General features: G+C 39.1%; 1 protein-coding gene across 1 annotated transcript; it reads right to left on the bottom strand.

Moving 5' to 3' along the window:
• Nucleotides 1-12,855: 12,855 nt before the first annotated feature.
• LOC126470191 (NADH dehydrogenase [ubiquinone] iron-sulfur protein 6, mitochondrial) lies at nt 12,856-13,377 on the bottom strand. The gene has a single exon (XM_050097849.1). The coding sequence runs from the start codon at nt 13,341-13,343 to the stop codon at nt 12,969-12,971; it is 375 nt and encodes a 124-aa protein (XP_049953806.1). The 5' UTR covers nt 13,344-13,377; the 3' UTR covers nt 12,856-12,968.
• Nucleotides 13,378-14,446: the final 1,069 nt, after the last annotated feature.

Raw genomic sequence — 14,446 nt, 5'->3', positions numbered from 1 at the left:
CAACCAATAGGGAGGAGTCAGGTGAGATCCTCCAAGCAGGTAACTGAGACATGTGGCAGATGCATGGCTTTGTCTCCGTTTCTGGCTTCTATTCTGTGAACATGCACCTACCTAGCTCTCCTATGTTCTACCCAGGTCTTTGACCAAGATAGCTAGCTCATCAGGTGCACCTTCTGTATACCCCAATCTTCAAGAAACCTGTGATGGACGAATTTCTGCCAGAATTATACAGGTATGTACTGTTCTTCAGTCAACTTGCCTAGATCTCTTCTGTCTGTTTCTGTACACTCTCAATTTCATCAATGCAATCTAACGGAGGGCGAAAGTGACAGCAGAGTTTTATAACTGCCAGTTGGCTCTTCAGAGAATCCACGGGGGGTAACTGGTTGGTTGGTTGGTTTGGGGGAAGAAACCAAACAGCAAGGTCATCAGTCTCATCGGGTTAGGGAAGGACGGAGAAGGACGTCAGCCGTGGCCTTTCAAAGGAACCATCCCGGCATTTGCCTGGAGTCATTTAGGGAAATCACAGAAAACCTAAATCAGGATGGCCGGACACGGGATTGAACCGTCGTCCTCCCGAATGCGAGTCCAGTGTGCTAGCCACTGCGCCACCTCGCTCGGTGGGGGGTAACTGATCCATAGCGTAGTAACAAGAAAGTGAAATGATCACCAGGAAGTCACTGTCACAAAGATAATCATGGAGCGAAGACATGAAACTGGGTGAAGAGACCGTATGGTTGATAGCTGAAAAGGCGGCATGTGTGGCACTGAAGTTGGTAGGAGTACACTCATTGAGGAAGCACAGACAGAGAATGGAAAGAAGCTGATCAATTAGATGGCGCACACTGAAATCCTCAGATGGGTGAAGGAGGAGGATTAAGGTGTTCACCTCAAGGGGCTAAGTACCTTGCCTGGAAGTAAATAAATGTTACAAATGGTGATCTTTGGGGTAGTTTGCACTCACATCGCTATCACTTCTAATGCTGTATGGAGGGAAATCTACTCAGTAATGACATACATGCGAACAACCATTGTACAGACCCATAAGTTGCCCTCCTTGGGCCAACACAATTCTGAAAGAATGCTTGGTAACTACAAAATGTTGAGGAATGGTCATCAGTAAAGTGAGTTTCTTGGAGCCCAATAGAGACTGCAGGATAAGATGAAATTAGTTATTGCAGTTCCAGTAGGTAACAGTAGTATCCATTACATCATAATGTTGAGGGTATCCTTGTTAGGTTTGAAGGGGTCAAGGGGACTGGTCACATCCCAGGACCAGTCTGTCACCAGTTCAAGAGGAACAATGTCGAGTAGCATTGACTCAGAATCTGGCGGCATGAGAGGAATCTGGCACAAGATTGGCCTTCTCCCAGTTCTTCTTCTTTTCACAACTTTTGGTGGCCAAGATTCTTACCATGGCTAATCAGCGGTATACATGGGGACGGACGAAGACTGGGCAGCCATAGGACTTACAGGTTGCAGCACCTTCAGCCATTGGCTAGTGTTGGGCCTCCTATCTCTGGGTTTCTGGGGAGAGGGTGCCCTGTCAACGGTAGACACTGAAAGAGGAAGCTGTTTCTCTGTCTGGGTGTGGGAAGTGGTTCCTGAAGAATGTGTCACCCACAAGTGGGATAGTAGATTTGGTTTGGAAAAAACCGAGGTGGGGTGGGGGATTACAGCAAACTTTTGCATACTTGGTCATCATGTCAACAAGATTTTTTTCCTCACTTCAGTGTATAACAGACAGTCAAGTGATTTACATTCTTGCATTTTCTCTTTTTTTAAACACTGAGCAAATGTTGAGGGATGGTGTTCAGTGTATACAGGGTGACAATTAATGAACTATATGAAATAAAATTGTCATAACTTCTGAACAATTTGCTTTAGGACACTCAACCTGCATGGTTGGCTGCAGGGCATGATGGGAATTAGTATGGTTTGGTTTAGTGTCAAAGTCCACTTTCATTTAGATGTGTTCATCAATAAGGAAAACGTGCATTTGGGGGACTAAGAATCTGCATTTTGCAATTGGTAAGTCTCTTCGCCCTCATTGGGTGACTGGTGTGCGATGTCCAGTCATGGAATAATCGGTGTAATATTCCTTGATGGCATGTTGACTATTGAATGATATGTGAACGTTTTGGAAGATGATTTCATCCCCACTACCCAAAGTGACTCTGATTTCGACAAGATATGGTTCGTGCAAGACGGAGCTCTAGCCCATTGAAGTAGCACTGGGGAGGAGGACTTTGGGGACCGCATTCTGGCTCAGGGTACCAAGAGGCCAATGGCATGGGCCTTGACTGTCCGCCATATTCTCCGGATCTGAATACATGCAATTCCTTTTTGTGAGGCTATATTAATGACAAGGTGTACAGCAATAACCCCAAAACCAGTGCTGAGCTGAAAACAGCTATTCAGGCCATCAACAGCATCAGTGTTCTGATACTTCAGCAGGTCATGCAGAATTTCACTATTCATCTGCACAACATCATCGCCAATGTTGGAGGGCATATCGAACATTGAATATCTGTAGTGATGTTTACATGTTGAATGAAATGTGTGCACGCTGTAGTTTGTAACTAATTTATGTTTGCTTTCATGTTGTTCAATAATTGTCATGGATCTTTGTGGAGTTATCATCCAGTTTGTGTTTTTTGTTTGCCGTGCAACAGGATGACATATGAACAAATCTTAAGCATCAGAAACATCTCACAGATGGCAGGACATAAGGTTTCCTTTCACTCCTGTACACCGTAACTCTTTCTGGGAGAAGTTTCCTCCAGAGGCTAAGATGAATGCAACTGTATCTGTGTGGTTATCCTTAGGATTTTTTTCTTTGCATTGGACAAAATGAACACTTTCCAATTTGAGATTAGATCGTAGCTCCTTCTCTGTCTAAAATGCAAGGGCTCTGTGGAAGGTAATTCCTTGCACCATATTCAAAGTTTTATGTGAGGAAATAGTCACTGGTATGTCACACACATATTCACATCATGGAAGAGTTTGAGGTACTGAAACACAAGAGGTATTTAACTAATAGTGATCCACTGCACATTTTTCCCAATTAAGGCATTCATGTCCGTCCACTCAACAGAAAAATATTTTCAAAATAGAAGTCAAACCCAAAAGGGGACCAATTGCACTTCAGCCGAAGTGATGCAAGGATAATGAATGAAGATTTCAATGAAAGAAAGCAGAACCTAGGAAAATAGACAGGTCAACAGCAAAGACTGCCACCATGAGAAAGAGAAATAAGGATAATTGGAGACGAGAAGCTGCAGCACTGAAAGGAAGCAGGTACTGCAATAGTTTGAGGCCCCATGCTCACCACATACATACTTGTGAAAAGAGCCATGAGCCCCCAGAAAGGGGCAGTGGGGAGGAGGGGGGGGGGGGGAGAACAGTGGTGTGGTAACAAGTATTCACTTGTGTGCATAAAATCAGTTAAATACTCAATGGGAAAAATAATTATATGCAATTATTTATAAGTTAAAACATTACAATAAAAACAAATATGTATTATTATTATTTTTTTGTCAGTGCCAGCAGAAATTCTGAATCCAAAATAAGGCTGGGAAATATATAAGTTATTTCATTGAATGTGATTTCGTGTCATGTGTCCACTCACTGACATCATTGCCTTGAACAGTGGAGCTCGCTCATGTAGAATGTACCCTATTACGACACCAGACTGAGAAGCATCAAAAGTTAAGTAAACATTACACCAAATCCATGCTCAAACACACATTCCAAAGAAATGTAGCTTTCATTACATACATAATGAAATCCATTTGCAGATTACACCTGTTAAAGCTTTATCATTTGAATATTCTTAGTGAAAATATTTAGATCTGTGGTGTCATCATTTAATAAAGATCTAAAAATTGTATATTTTAATCTGTCTGTGAAAATACAAACAGTGTACTACACATATGACTAAAAATTAAAAATATCAGTCTTATAGTATATTTTACTTCAGATGGTCTTGATTTTCCTTGGTTCATATAGAAATTTGAAGGAAATTTTAATGTCACTAAATTTCCTGTCACTTTACTGGTATAAATCACAAAAACTCACACAAATCATGATCAATCCTGTGTAAATTTGTTATCCAATGTCGCCTTCTTTTCTTTTTAATAATCTTTACACTAATTTCAGTCAATTGAACTGTTCAAACTCTCAGTTTCACATAAGGCATGCAACCCCTCCCCCCCTCTCTCTCTCTTAAAAAAAAAAAAAAAAAAAAAAGAAGAAGAAGAAGTTCTTAATGTGTCACAGTCCTGCCTATTTTATGAAAGCACTTCATTCTGCCAACTCAGTAGATGTATTTTTTTTCCCTTGAACTCCAGCTGCTACAGTGATACTTTCATCACCTGCACTATTATTATTATTATTATTATTATTATTATTATTATAGTAGTAGTTTTTGGGAGGGTAGGGCTGGATACAGTTTTCAGAAATAGAAATGAATTTATAAAGTTCATAAATTTAGAGGTGGGTTTCGGCTCACTGTAAGATTCAACTATGTCAATGTTATCTCCTGCCTTTCTACAATCTTCCTATGTTTTGTCACTTAGCAGCTGCTTTCTCAAAGACTCTACTAAGTTATGTAATGTGATTAACTGTACACCATGACAATTCATTTACCATAGGATAGTTACATGGTGGTACATTTATGCATTGCCAATACCAACTTAATCTGGAAGGCTGCACATCAAATCAGACTCAAATATTAATCATAGCATCTAATGCAATTCATTTTGTAAACAAAAAAAAGTGGAGAAGAGTATGCAGCAATAATAAACAAGAGGCTGGAGGCTAAAGTAGCTCAATTTTTCTCCAAGCTCACTTGCTGCATAAAAACTCTACACTAAATATAAAAAATGTCAACTCCCTGCTGCAGCATACAAAGATATTCATCTGAGTAAGGTAAATATCTGACCACCTTCTCTCAGGCAACATCTAAATAATCTTAATGATCATTCCTGCATAGCACAAGTATTTGGATCCTGTGACTTTGATAAAAAGACTCACAGGTTTATAATTTCCACAAAACAAGTTCCAGCCATAAAATTTATTACTTTGTGGACTTCAAAGACTATCTATTACATGTACGACCCCTAATTCTTTCACACAATCTTAAAGCAATGTCTTGTGAAGCAGAAAGCTAATCAACACAAAATTTAAATGAACTCGGCATCAATATCTATTCTCTGCACCAAATGAACACCATAATAACGTCTACAATCAAAGCACAGGGTTTCAAATCATTCACTGCATTATAAAAAAAATGAAAACTACAGTTACAGATTTTAGTTATAAATCCGAACATTTTTTGATCGGAACAGATATATTGTGATTACTTTTGCTTCCCATGAGAATGCTAATGTTTCTTGCACATCGAAACCCTCCTGACCGGTATGCAATCAACTAACTATGAATGTAATGATTGAAAATGGCATCTAATTATTACACTCCATTAAAATAACTTATCTGCAAAATTTCAGTTAATTACGGTGACTTCTGCCACGTCATTCATCTTTACCTTTACTTCAATCTCAGCTTTACAACCAATTTTATTGCAGAACATACAAGTTACATCCTCATAAGACTGCATTACACAATGAATGAATGAATGAATGAATGGATATAAATAGTCTGTACAAGGATGTCAATAGGCAGACAGACTCTTCTACACAACAAAAGTACAATTATCAGTTTATACATCAAGTAGAGAACAAACTTAGTCCAGAGATTTCTTCACTAATTCAGTAGCTATATTTATCTTCAAACTCATTGGAAGAGAGTAATTTGGGAAGGCCGAGAGCCTTGAAAACAGTCTCTTGTGAAATGATGTAGTCTGCCACCTGTTAAAATGATGAATCTTGGTTTTCACACACTGTAACTAAACCTACGAAGTATCTGAGGGATGAATGAATAATCACTGAAAGAGAATTCTTAATGTAATTAGTAAGGCCCAACATGTACTCAAAAACTGTTCTGAAATCATGAATAATTAACAATGATATGGCCAAATTGTAGATAGCATCATTAGCTGTTTACATGTTCCATAGGTCATATTCATAATAAAGTTTACAATGGGGAAGATGTCAACCAGACAGACATTGAATACACATTTAAAAAAAAAAAAAAAAAAAGTTTATATGGCTACATACTGGCCATTTAAAGTTTTTTTTGTTTTGAATAAATGGCTACTTCCAGTCAAGAACTACTCTTGGTAGTAGGACGAGTTTTTACAGACATATCTTTAATCTAATCTACATTTTAAAACATTTCTATTATTTCTCAGGCTTCTTACTTCCATGGGTAAATAGTGTGTTTCATAGCTGCATATTTCACTCCTTTTTCTGCCAACAGAGTCCCTGCAGGGTTACACAGATCATTCTTCCTTCTAGTATTATACTCATGAATACCCCTGTTGGTAACAAATTATGTAAGTGAATAAATGTACTGAGAGACTTGCAAATATTCACAGCTGTTTAAAGTGATGCCCTCAAGATGTATGTGTGTGAACTCTGCTCATTATTCCAATTAGTTTCTTTTGTGCAGTGAATATTGTGTAAGTGTGTGAGGTGTTATCTGTAAATATTATCCCATAAGACATCAGTGAATGAAAATTTGCCAGAGGTTTTCCAGTTTAAGCTTTCGTCAATATGTAAACCTGAAAATCTAGAATTTTTGCACCCTATTTATTATTTCTTGTTGGTATACTTGGTTCATCGGATGTGAGCTATTTTTCACATTATGAAACTGAATTAGCTGTGTTTAAAAAAATTTCAAGCTAGCCCACTCATACAAAACCATTCAATAACATTCACAAAAACATAATTTACTATTTTCTCCACTGATGCCTCCTTGCTTGGCTTCACAACAATTCTTGTATAATCTATAATCAGGACTGACTGTGCTTACTGATTCAAATAAAAAGGGAGATCATAACAAAGCAAGAACTGTTGTGGCACAATGATCAAACCCTATGAGATGCCTACTGTAATTTCTGACCATACAGATGGTGTGGCATCCCTCTTTGTATTACCTGAACAGCCTAGGGTCACTTTTTGCATTCTTTTTCTTAAATGAGAAATAAACCATACATGTGGTGAACAACATATTTCTTAAAACCTTAACTGCTGTAACAGAATATTATGACTGACACAATCAAATACCTTCAATAAGCATAGCAGATCTCAACTAGTGAAATTTTATTGTTTACACTTTATTATATGCTCAGTAAATGTACACCTAGCTGTCTCAGTAGCATGGCCCTTCTGAAATCCAAACCATGATTGGCTAAAGGTACCACTACTACACAGTTGCATGGCAACAGTTTACATCCCCTATCCCATTTGAATGTTATGAACATCTTCCCGACACTCAATCACCAATGTCTCAATTTTCTATTTTGTCTGTCTTTCCTCAGATTTGTAAGAATATCATGATCCAAACATTTCAAAAAAGTTCTGCAAACATTTCATGTTTCTGCCCACTCCATCTCCATATCTTAAATATATAAACTAAGCATTATTCAAAGATTGAACAATGTACTGGTAGTAGCCCTGTCCTCATATTTAATTTTGGTTTATATTGAGTTTAAGTGTACACTGATATTCTAAGGTAGCAGCTAATTGTGCAAATTACTTCATTCACTTACAATACTGTACAGTGTACAGTTCAGACTGGTAAGCATATTAGTGAAGAAATAAAGAGAATAGTGTTTTGGGTGTGACAAACAATGAAGGTTACGTAGCTCAAATGCAATTAAAAAGTTACAATTCACAAAACAAGACAATAGTTTGGTAAGAGTGATAGCACAAATGCTTTCTATCACCCAACTATGACAACTTCCATTATAAGACTGTAAAAATACTGCTTGGAGAAGTACAGCACACCACATCATGACATTTATGGTAATTGAGCATGATCTTATGAAAACTATTTCACAGTCGTATCTGTGTATGAGCATCTCCACTTTACCCATCATTACTGAGATAAAAATTATAATTAAAAGTAAATAATTAAAGAGAAAAGGAGATAACTCACTGAGTAGTAGTAGCACTGAGTTGTTACACAAAAAAAGAGAATAAAAATGTCTGATACCTGGATTGCAGTTTGCTGTGGGTAGAGGGCGGAAAGAGGTGAGGGTTAAAGAGGGTGGCATACTGGCTGAATGAAGGCAGATAAGAATGCAACAGCTAGGCACCAGAACCAATGAGTTCATGCATTCCATGATGATGGTGACCTGGAGGAGTAGATTGAAAGGGAGTGACAGGACAGAGGAAGTGGTGAATGTGGGATACAGGGTGCAAGTGCAGTGGGTAAGTGAAGACTCAGGTCAAGAGGGTTACAGGATTTAATGTGTTGCAAGGATCCAAATAGCACGGGTTGTAAAGCAGCCATAAACCTCTAGTTGAATGGCTGCTTTACAACCCCTCCATTTCACTTACAACTGGGAAACCTTTGGACTGATCACATTAAATGTTAATGATGATTGGGCCTGCTTAGGATCTACAAATAGTGGCATCCATATATCACTATTAAGTTCTACTTCAGCAAACTGTGTGTGTATCCTTCCAACTCCTGCCAAAGTGATATTGTTCTACTTCAGCAAACTGTGTGTGTATCCTTCCAACTCCTGCCAAAGTGATATTCAGCCCCCTCCCCCCCAATCTACACAACATCACAATCCATCCTTACACCATCCACCCTTACCACATAGTTCATATCATTATGGCTGACCCAGGTGCAAGATCTATCCGATACAACCACACAGCACATCCTACTCCAGTTCTTTCACAGGCTTATCCTATCCCATTTGAGGGACATCCACCTGTGAAAGCAGTCATGACACATACCATATCTGCTGCCACTTCTACACTGCCTTATGTGGGCAAGATCACCAACCAGCTGTTCACAGAATGAATGGCCACCACCAAACTGGCCTTGAGCAGAGTTGACCACCCAGTGTAAGGACACACTGCTGAGAATAATCAATTCAAATGGCTGTTTTACAAGCCAGGTTGTCTGGACTCCTTCCCCTGAGCACCAGCATTTCTGATCTATGTAGATGCAAGTTATCCTTGCAACACACCCTTCATTCTTTTAATACTTCCAGCTTCAATTTATGCTAACCCTCTGCCCTCGTACCTTCTACCCAACAATCCCCCCTTTCTCTCTCCTGTAACCCCCTCTCAATCCCGTACTCCATGTCATTAGTTTGTCCACTGCATGAACTAACTGGCTCCAGTGCCCATGTGTTGTATTCCTAGCCTGTGCAATTGCTGCTTCTAATCCCACAGTCAGTCATCCTTCCTCAAGCCCTCATCCCAGTTCCCATCTCTAAACATTCCACATGGGAAAAATATATCTAAAAACAAAGATGATGTGACTTACCAAACGAAAGCGCTGGTACGTCGATAGACACACAAACATACACACAAAATTCAAGCTTTCGCAACAAACTGTTGCCTCATCAGGAAAGAGGGAAGGAGAAGGAAGGACGAAAGGATGTGGGTTTTAAGGGAGAGGGTAAGGAGTCATTCCAATCCCGGGAGCGGAAAGACTTACCTTAGGGGGAAAAAAGGACGGGTATACACTTGCGCGCACACACACACACACACACATATCCATCCACACATATACAGACACAATATATATATCTGTGTGTGTGTGTGTGTGTGTGTGTGTGTGTGTGTGTGTGTGTGTGTGTGTAGGAGGGTCAATTCAACAATTCTACTATTTTGGGTTTTATTCTGTACTCCTAAATTATTCCCATTCTGCCATAACTTTTCTTGCCCTATTTATAATGAAAAGTCTTATATTGTAACTTGAAACATAAATATGCTTCAGTTTCAGACCATTCATAATAAAAACGGTACTACAGACTCTAAAGCAGGGCTTCACAACATACGTGCTCGCGGAGCAAGCTGTGAGCAGCAAGGCGCGAGCACGGAGCAGCCCGAGCACGCTACCCCCACTACCGGACCAGAGCGGAGAGTGGGGAGAGTCACGTGGGACACACAACAGCTGCCGCCAGTCAATGTAAATCCGCAGCCACCTGCAGGGATATCACTCACGAATTATTACTGTGACAAATGAAACAAATAAAGGAGAATGTACACGTGCCACATAATTTTATTAGCTTAGTGTATGCCTCTACATTCGTATTAATTTGTGAACTGTTACACAATAAAAGGTGTCACTGAAGTGTGGGATTCTCGGTTATCTTGTACTTTTTGCCCTTTACAATTGCGTCTATGTTCAGAGTAATTGTTCTTGTGGATCGTAGGCGCAGCGTGCAGTTTAAATTTCGATCAGACAATGCGTTTCTCAGTCGCGTCTTGTTACATTTCATTGCAGAGAACAGTTGTTCACAAACATACGTGGAACCGAACATTGATATTATTGTAGCCGCCAGTTTGTGCAAATGAGGAAATCTATCCTGAGGGAAGTGTCTGTAAAATTCCAAAATGTTTTTCTTGTTCTGAAATTTGTCTCTGTATTCTCTGTCACACTGCAGGTCAATAATTTCTAGTTGCAGCTCAGGACGAATCTCTTCAATATTCGCTGAATATGGAGAGGAGAACAGATCAGAATCACTGTCTAGTGCTGTCAGATCTTGAAAGCGTTGATCAAATTCTTCCTTAAGGGCAACTAAACTATGTGAATAACATTCACAGTCTTTGTGAACATCTTGCATGGATGATAATTTAGGAAAATGAGCTAGATTTCCTGTTTCCAGCTGACTCACCCAACCTGTCAATTTCATTTTAAAAGCTCGTATTCGATCTATGAAATGAGTAATTAGCAGATCTTTACCTTGTAGTGAAATGTTCAAAGCATTCAGATGGCTAGTTAAATCTGCTAAGAACGCGAGATCACATTTCCATGAAGGCTCTTTCAATTCAGGAACACACATGTTATTTATTTCCATGAACATATTTATCTCATCTAATAGGCAAAAATTTGATTTAATAATTCGCCACGACTAAGCCAGCGGACCTCACTGTAATAAGGCAGGCTACCATACTGGCTTTCTACATCCTCAAGAAAGTTTTTAAATTGTCTGTGTTGTAGCCCATGCTTCCTTATATAACTGGTTGTACGAACAACACTCATCACATTTTTTATAGTGATACTCTTTGCACATAAGTTTTCCTGGTGGAGCACACAGTGAACGCCCCTTATTTCATTCGGCACGGTCAGTTTTTGCATTTTCTCCTTCAACAGCGCAACGAAACCTAATTTTTTTCCCTGTCATCGCTGGTGCACCGTCTGTAGACACTGAAACTAAAGAATTCCACGACAATCCTATATTTTCAACACTTTCGTCAACACTACTTAAAATATCACTTCCGGTTGTGGTGTTTTTCATGGCTACTACATCGAGGAGCTCCTTCCTCACCTGAAGATCTCTATTAACACCTCTAATAAATATGGAAAGCTGCGCTGTTCCAGTGAGATCAACACTTTCGTCCAGAGCTAGAGAATACGCCATAAAATCTTTATAGATATTTGCAAGCTGGCTCTGGACGTCGTCTGCCATGTCCTGTATGCGACGCATAATGGTCATGTTAGATAATGGCACAATCCGAAACTGTTCAACTTGAGATGGACACAAATGTTCCGCTGCAACTACCAAACATCTTTTATTAAATCGCCATCAGTGAAGGGGCGCAGGGATTTTGCTAAAAACAAAGCAATTTTGTAGCTCACTCAGAGCTGCCTCAGTTGATTTCTCTTCGTCATCCAGATCTTCTTCGGATAGCTTCCTTTTAAGTTTAATAACTTCCTGTGCACGATCTGGTCCATCACATTTTCCACTTCCATAGTCTTTCGCGTGGTACGACATATAATGTCGCTCCAAATTAAATTTCCTAAAAGAATTCAGCGTTTTGTGACATAATAAACATTTTGCAACACCACCTTTTTCTGTAAACAGATACAATTCCTCCCAATGGGGGTTGAACTGCAAAAGCATGGTTGGGGTTACACAAAGGCGACTTGACATGATTCTTAACCATCGAAGTGACTGTTAGAGCTGATCGTAGTACTTTTTTAACGTTACACAGTCGGCGCGAATTCAATAGGCACGCTGAGGTCCTATTCATACGTGTGCGCGCATTTCCCCTCCCTCCCTACTCCGCGACCTTGCACCTGCTCGCGAGCACGTACCTGAGCAGACGCGAGTACTCGTGCTCAAAACCGGCCAGTTGTTAAGCCCTGGTCTAAAGAATCCACACAAAATAACTGACTACATGATCAGCAGTGTTTACTTCTTTCTATGGACTTCATTGCTAATTTAAGGACATTGTTACCTTGTTACTGGTTTCCTAGTAATTGACATGGAGGTTCTTGATTTTGCTCCACATTAGTTGAATTACGTCATATTACATTTATACTGAGCCCTTGAACCTGGTCTCTCTCAATGTGTTTCAAGGCAGCAAATTTTCCCCACTTTGTCAATACTGAACCTACCAATTCAATCCCTCTGCTGTGACCCCACAAATAAACTGCTCTCTAAAACTCACTGTGTGTAAAATACACCCCATATTCTTATGATTTCACATTCATTGGCTTTGCCACCTCACAATCAACCTGTCATCTTTCAAGATCCAACTGGCAATACCTCTCATATACAGACATAGTGAAAAAATATCACATTACTCCAACACTTAGAATGATATTATACACTACCATAAAGTTGGCAACAAGTATTTCTTAAGGAACTGAAGCACTTATTTCTAAATGTAAATAACAGGTGTACAATATCAACTAGCAATTTCAAGACACTTTGGATTAATATCAAAAACCTTGTCAAGTAGTAATGCAAGATTAATTGTGTTAAATAGATTTATTTGTACACATGATTTGCAAAAGTAACTAATAACAAGACATATTGGTAACACATCAAAACTGTGCTATCAAAGCGCTACAGAACTTCTTTTCTAATGGTCCTCTTTGAAGAAACGAAGGCCACAGTAGCCACAAGCATGGTTGCCTGGTTTATCAAGGTTTATGTACACTTTAGGATGACCAGTTGGACCACCACCACCATCGCACGCTACAACACGCTCTTTCTTAGGAATTGGTGGTGTATCAGCAATCAGCTTGATTGCAAAATTTGGATTAACTTGTTTTTCTTTCCCAATGAACCGAACATTTCTGTAGTCATCTTCTTCAAACTTTTGACCAGTATGTGTCACAGTATCACCTGATTCTGCAACACCACTGTAAAAGCGTTTTGCATTCAGATGGTTGCAAAATCTTCTTACAATTGTGAGCTCGGATCCTAAGATCTTTGAGCTCAGTGATGCAGCCATTCCTGGAATTATCTTGCTATCCTGTTACATGAATCTGTAAAGAAAAGAAGACCATTCAAAGTGACCGACTCAAAATGCATTTAGCTATGAAGTATGGCAATATGATTTGAAATACTTCATTAAATGTAGAAAGCATATGCAAGAATCATGAGAACTAAATTACAAACAGCAAGAAGCAGATTATTAAGATACAGGGAATCAAGCAGAAGTGCTGAATCCTGGAATTTATATTGTGCAGAAAGACTTTCAGATAGTCAGCCGCACATCTGTTTCTAATAAACAACAAAAGCAAATAGAGAGACAGACAGATTGATAGGTAGTGGTAGGTAGGTAGGTAGGTAGGTAGGTAGGTAGAGAGAGAGAGAGAGAGAGAGAGAGAGAGAGAGAGAGAGAGAGAGAGAGAGAGGGGGGGGGGGGGAGGGGGGGAATAAATCAGATTTTAATAAATAGTAAAAAATTATCACACTAATGTTTTCCACTCCTTTGAACAAGGATATGTACATCCCATTCATCCTTATCAATGATGAACAAATTGGTAAAAGTATGACACCAAATTCTTAGGATTACGGCTGCAAAGTAATGTAAAATGGAATAAGAATGCAGAATATGTTTACATAAAATTGCTCACTGAAATCCTGCTGTAGTAAGGAAAGGAAGCATGCACATCATGCCTACTTTCTTTCTCACCTGAAATATGGGGTCATATTTTAAAGAAATTCTAAAGCAGCTATCACCACATTCCAACTACAAAAATGGGCTGCCACAAGAATCAGGTCTGGATGCATATTTAGCAACTCATTTTAAGCTCTGCTTAAGATCTCTAGTATTTCTCCTTTATGATGTCACTACATTATGGAAAGTCTTACTTTCTTTCAAATAAATGTAATAGGCAATGATAATACACTGATGGAAAAAAGCTGTGGCACAAAGGAGGGGTTTTGCGACAAACTAAATTCAGTTGGCATGTTTTTACTTGTGAAAGATGATGTCTATTAAAATTTAGCACCAACAGCATACGAGTGGCATTAGTAGCAGCACTATGAGGATACAAATAAAGATTTGCTTTAAATATACATTGTTACAGTCATGAGTGTTAGTTACTT

The sequence above is a fragment of the Schistocerca serialis genome, chromosome 3 (assembly GCF_023864345.2).
Source record: "Schistocerca serialis cubense isolate TAMUIC-IGC-003099 chromosome 3, iqSchSeri2.2, whole genome shotgun sequence".
In the NCBI taxonomy this organism is placed as follows: domain Eukaryota; kingdom Metazoa; phylum Arthropoda; class Insecta; order Orthoptera; family Acrididae; genus Schistocerca; species Schistocerca serialis.
The sequence above is the reverse complement of the archived record's forward strand: the minus strand, read 5'-3'. Positions and strand labels throughout refer to the sequence as shown.

Excerpts from the sequence above, each read along its gene's own strand:
- LOC126470191 (XM_050097849.1), bottom strand. The coding sequence starts at position 13,343 with ATGGCTGCATCACTGAGCTCAAAGATCTTAGGATCCGAGCTCACAATT.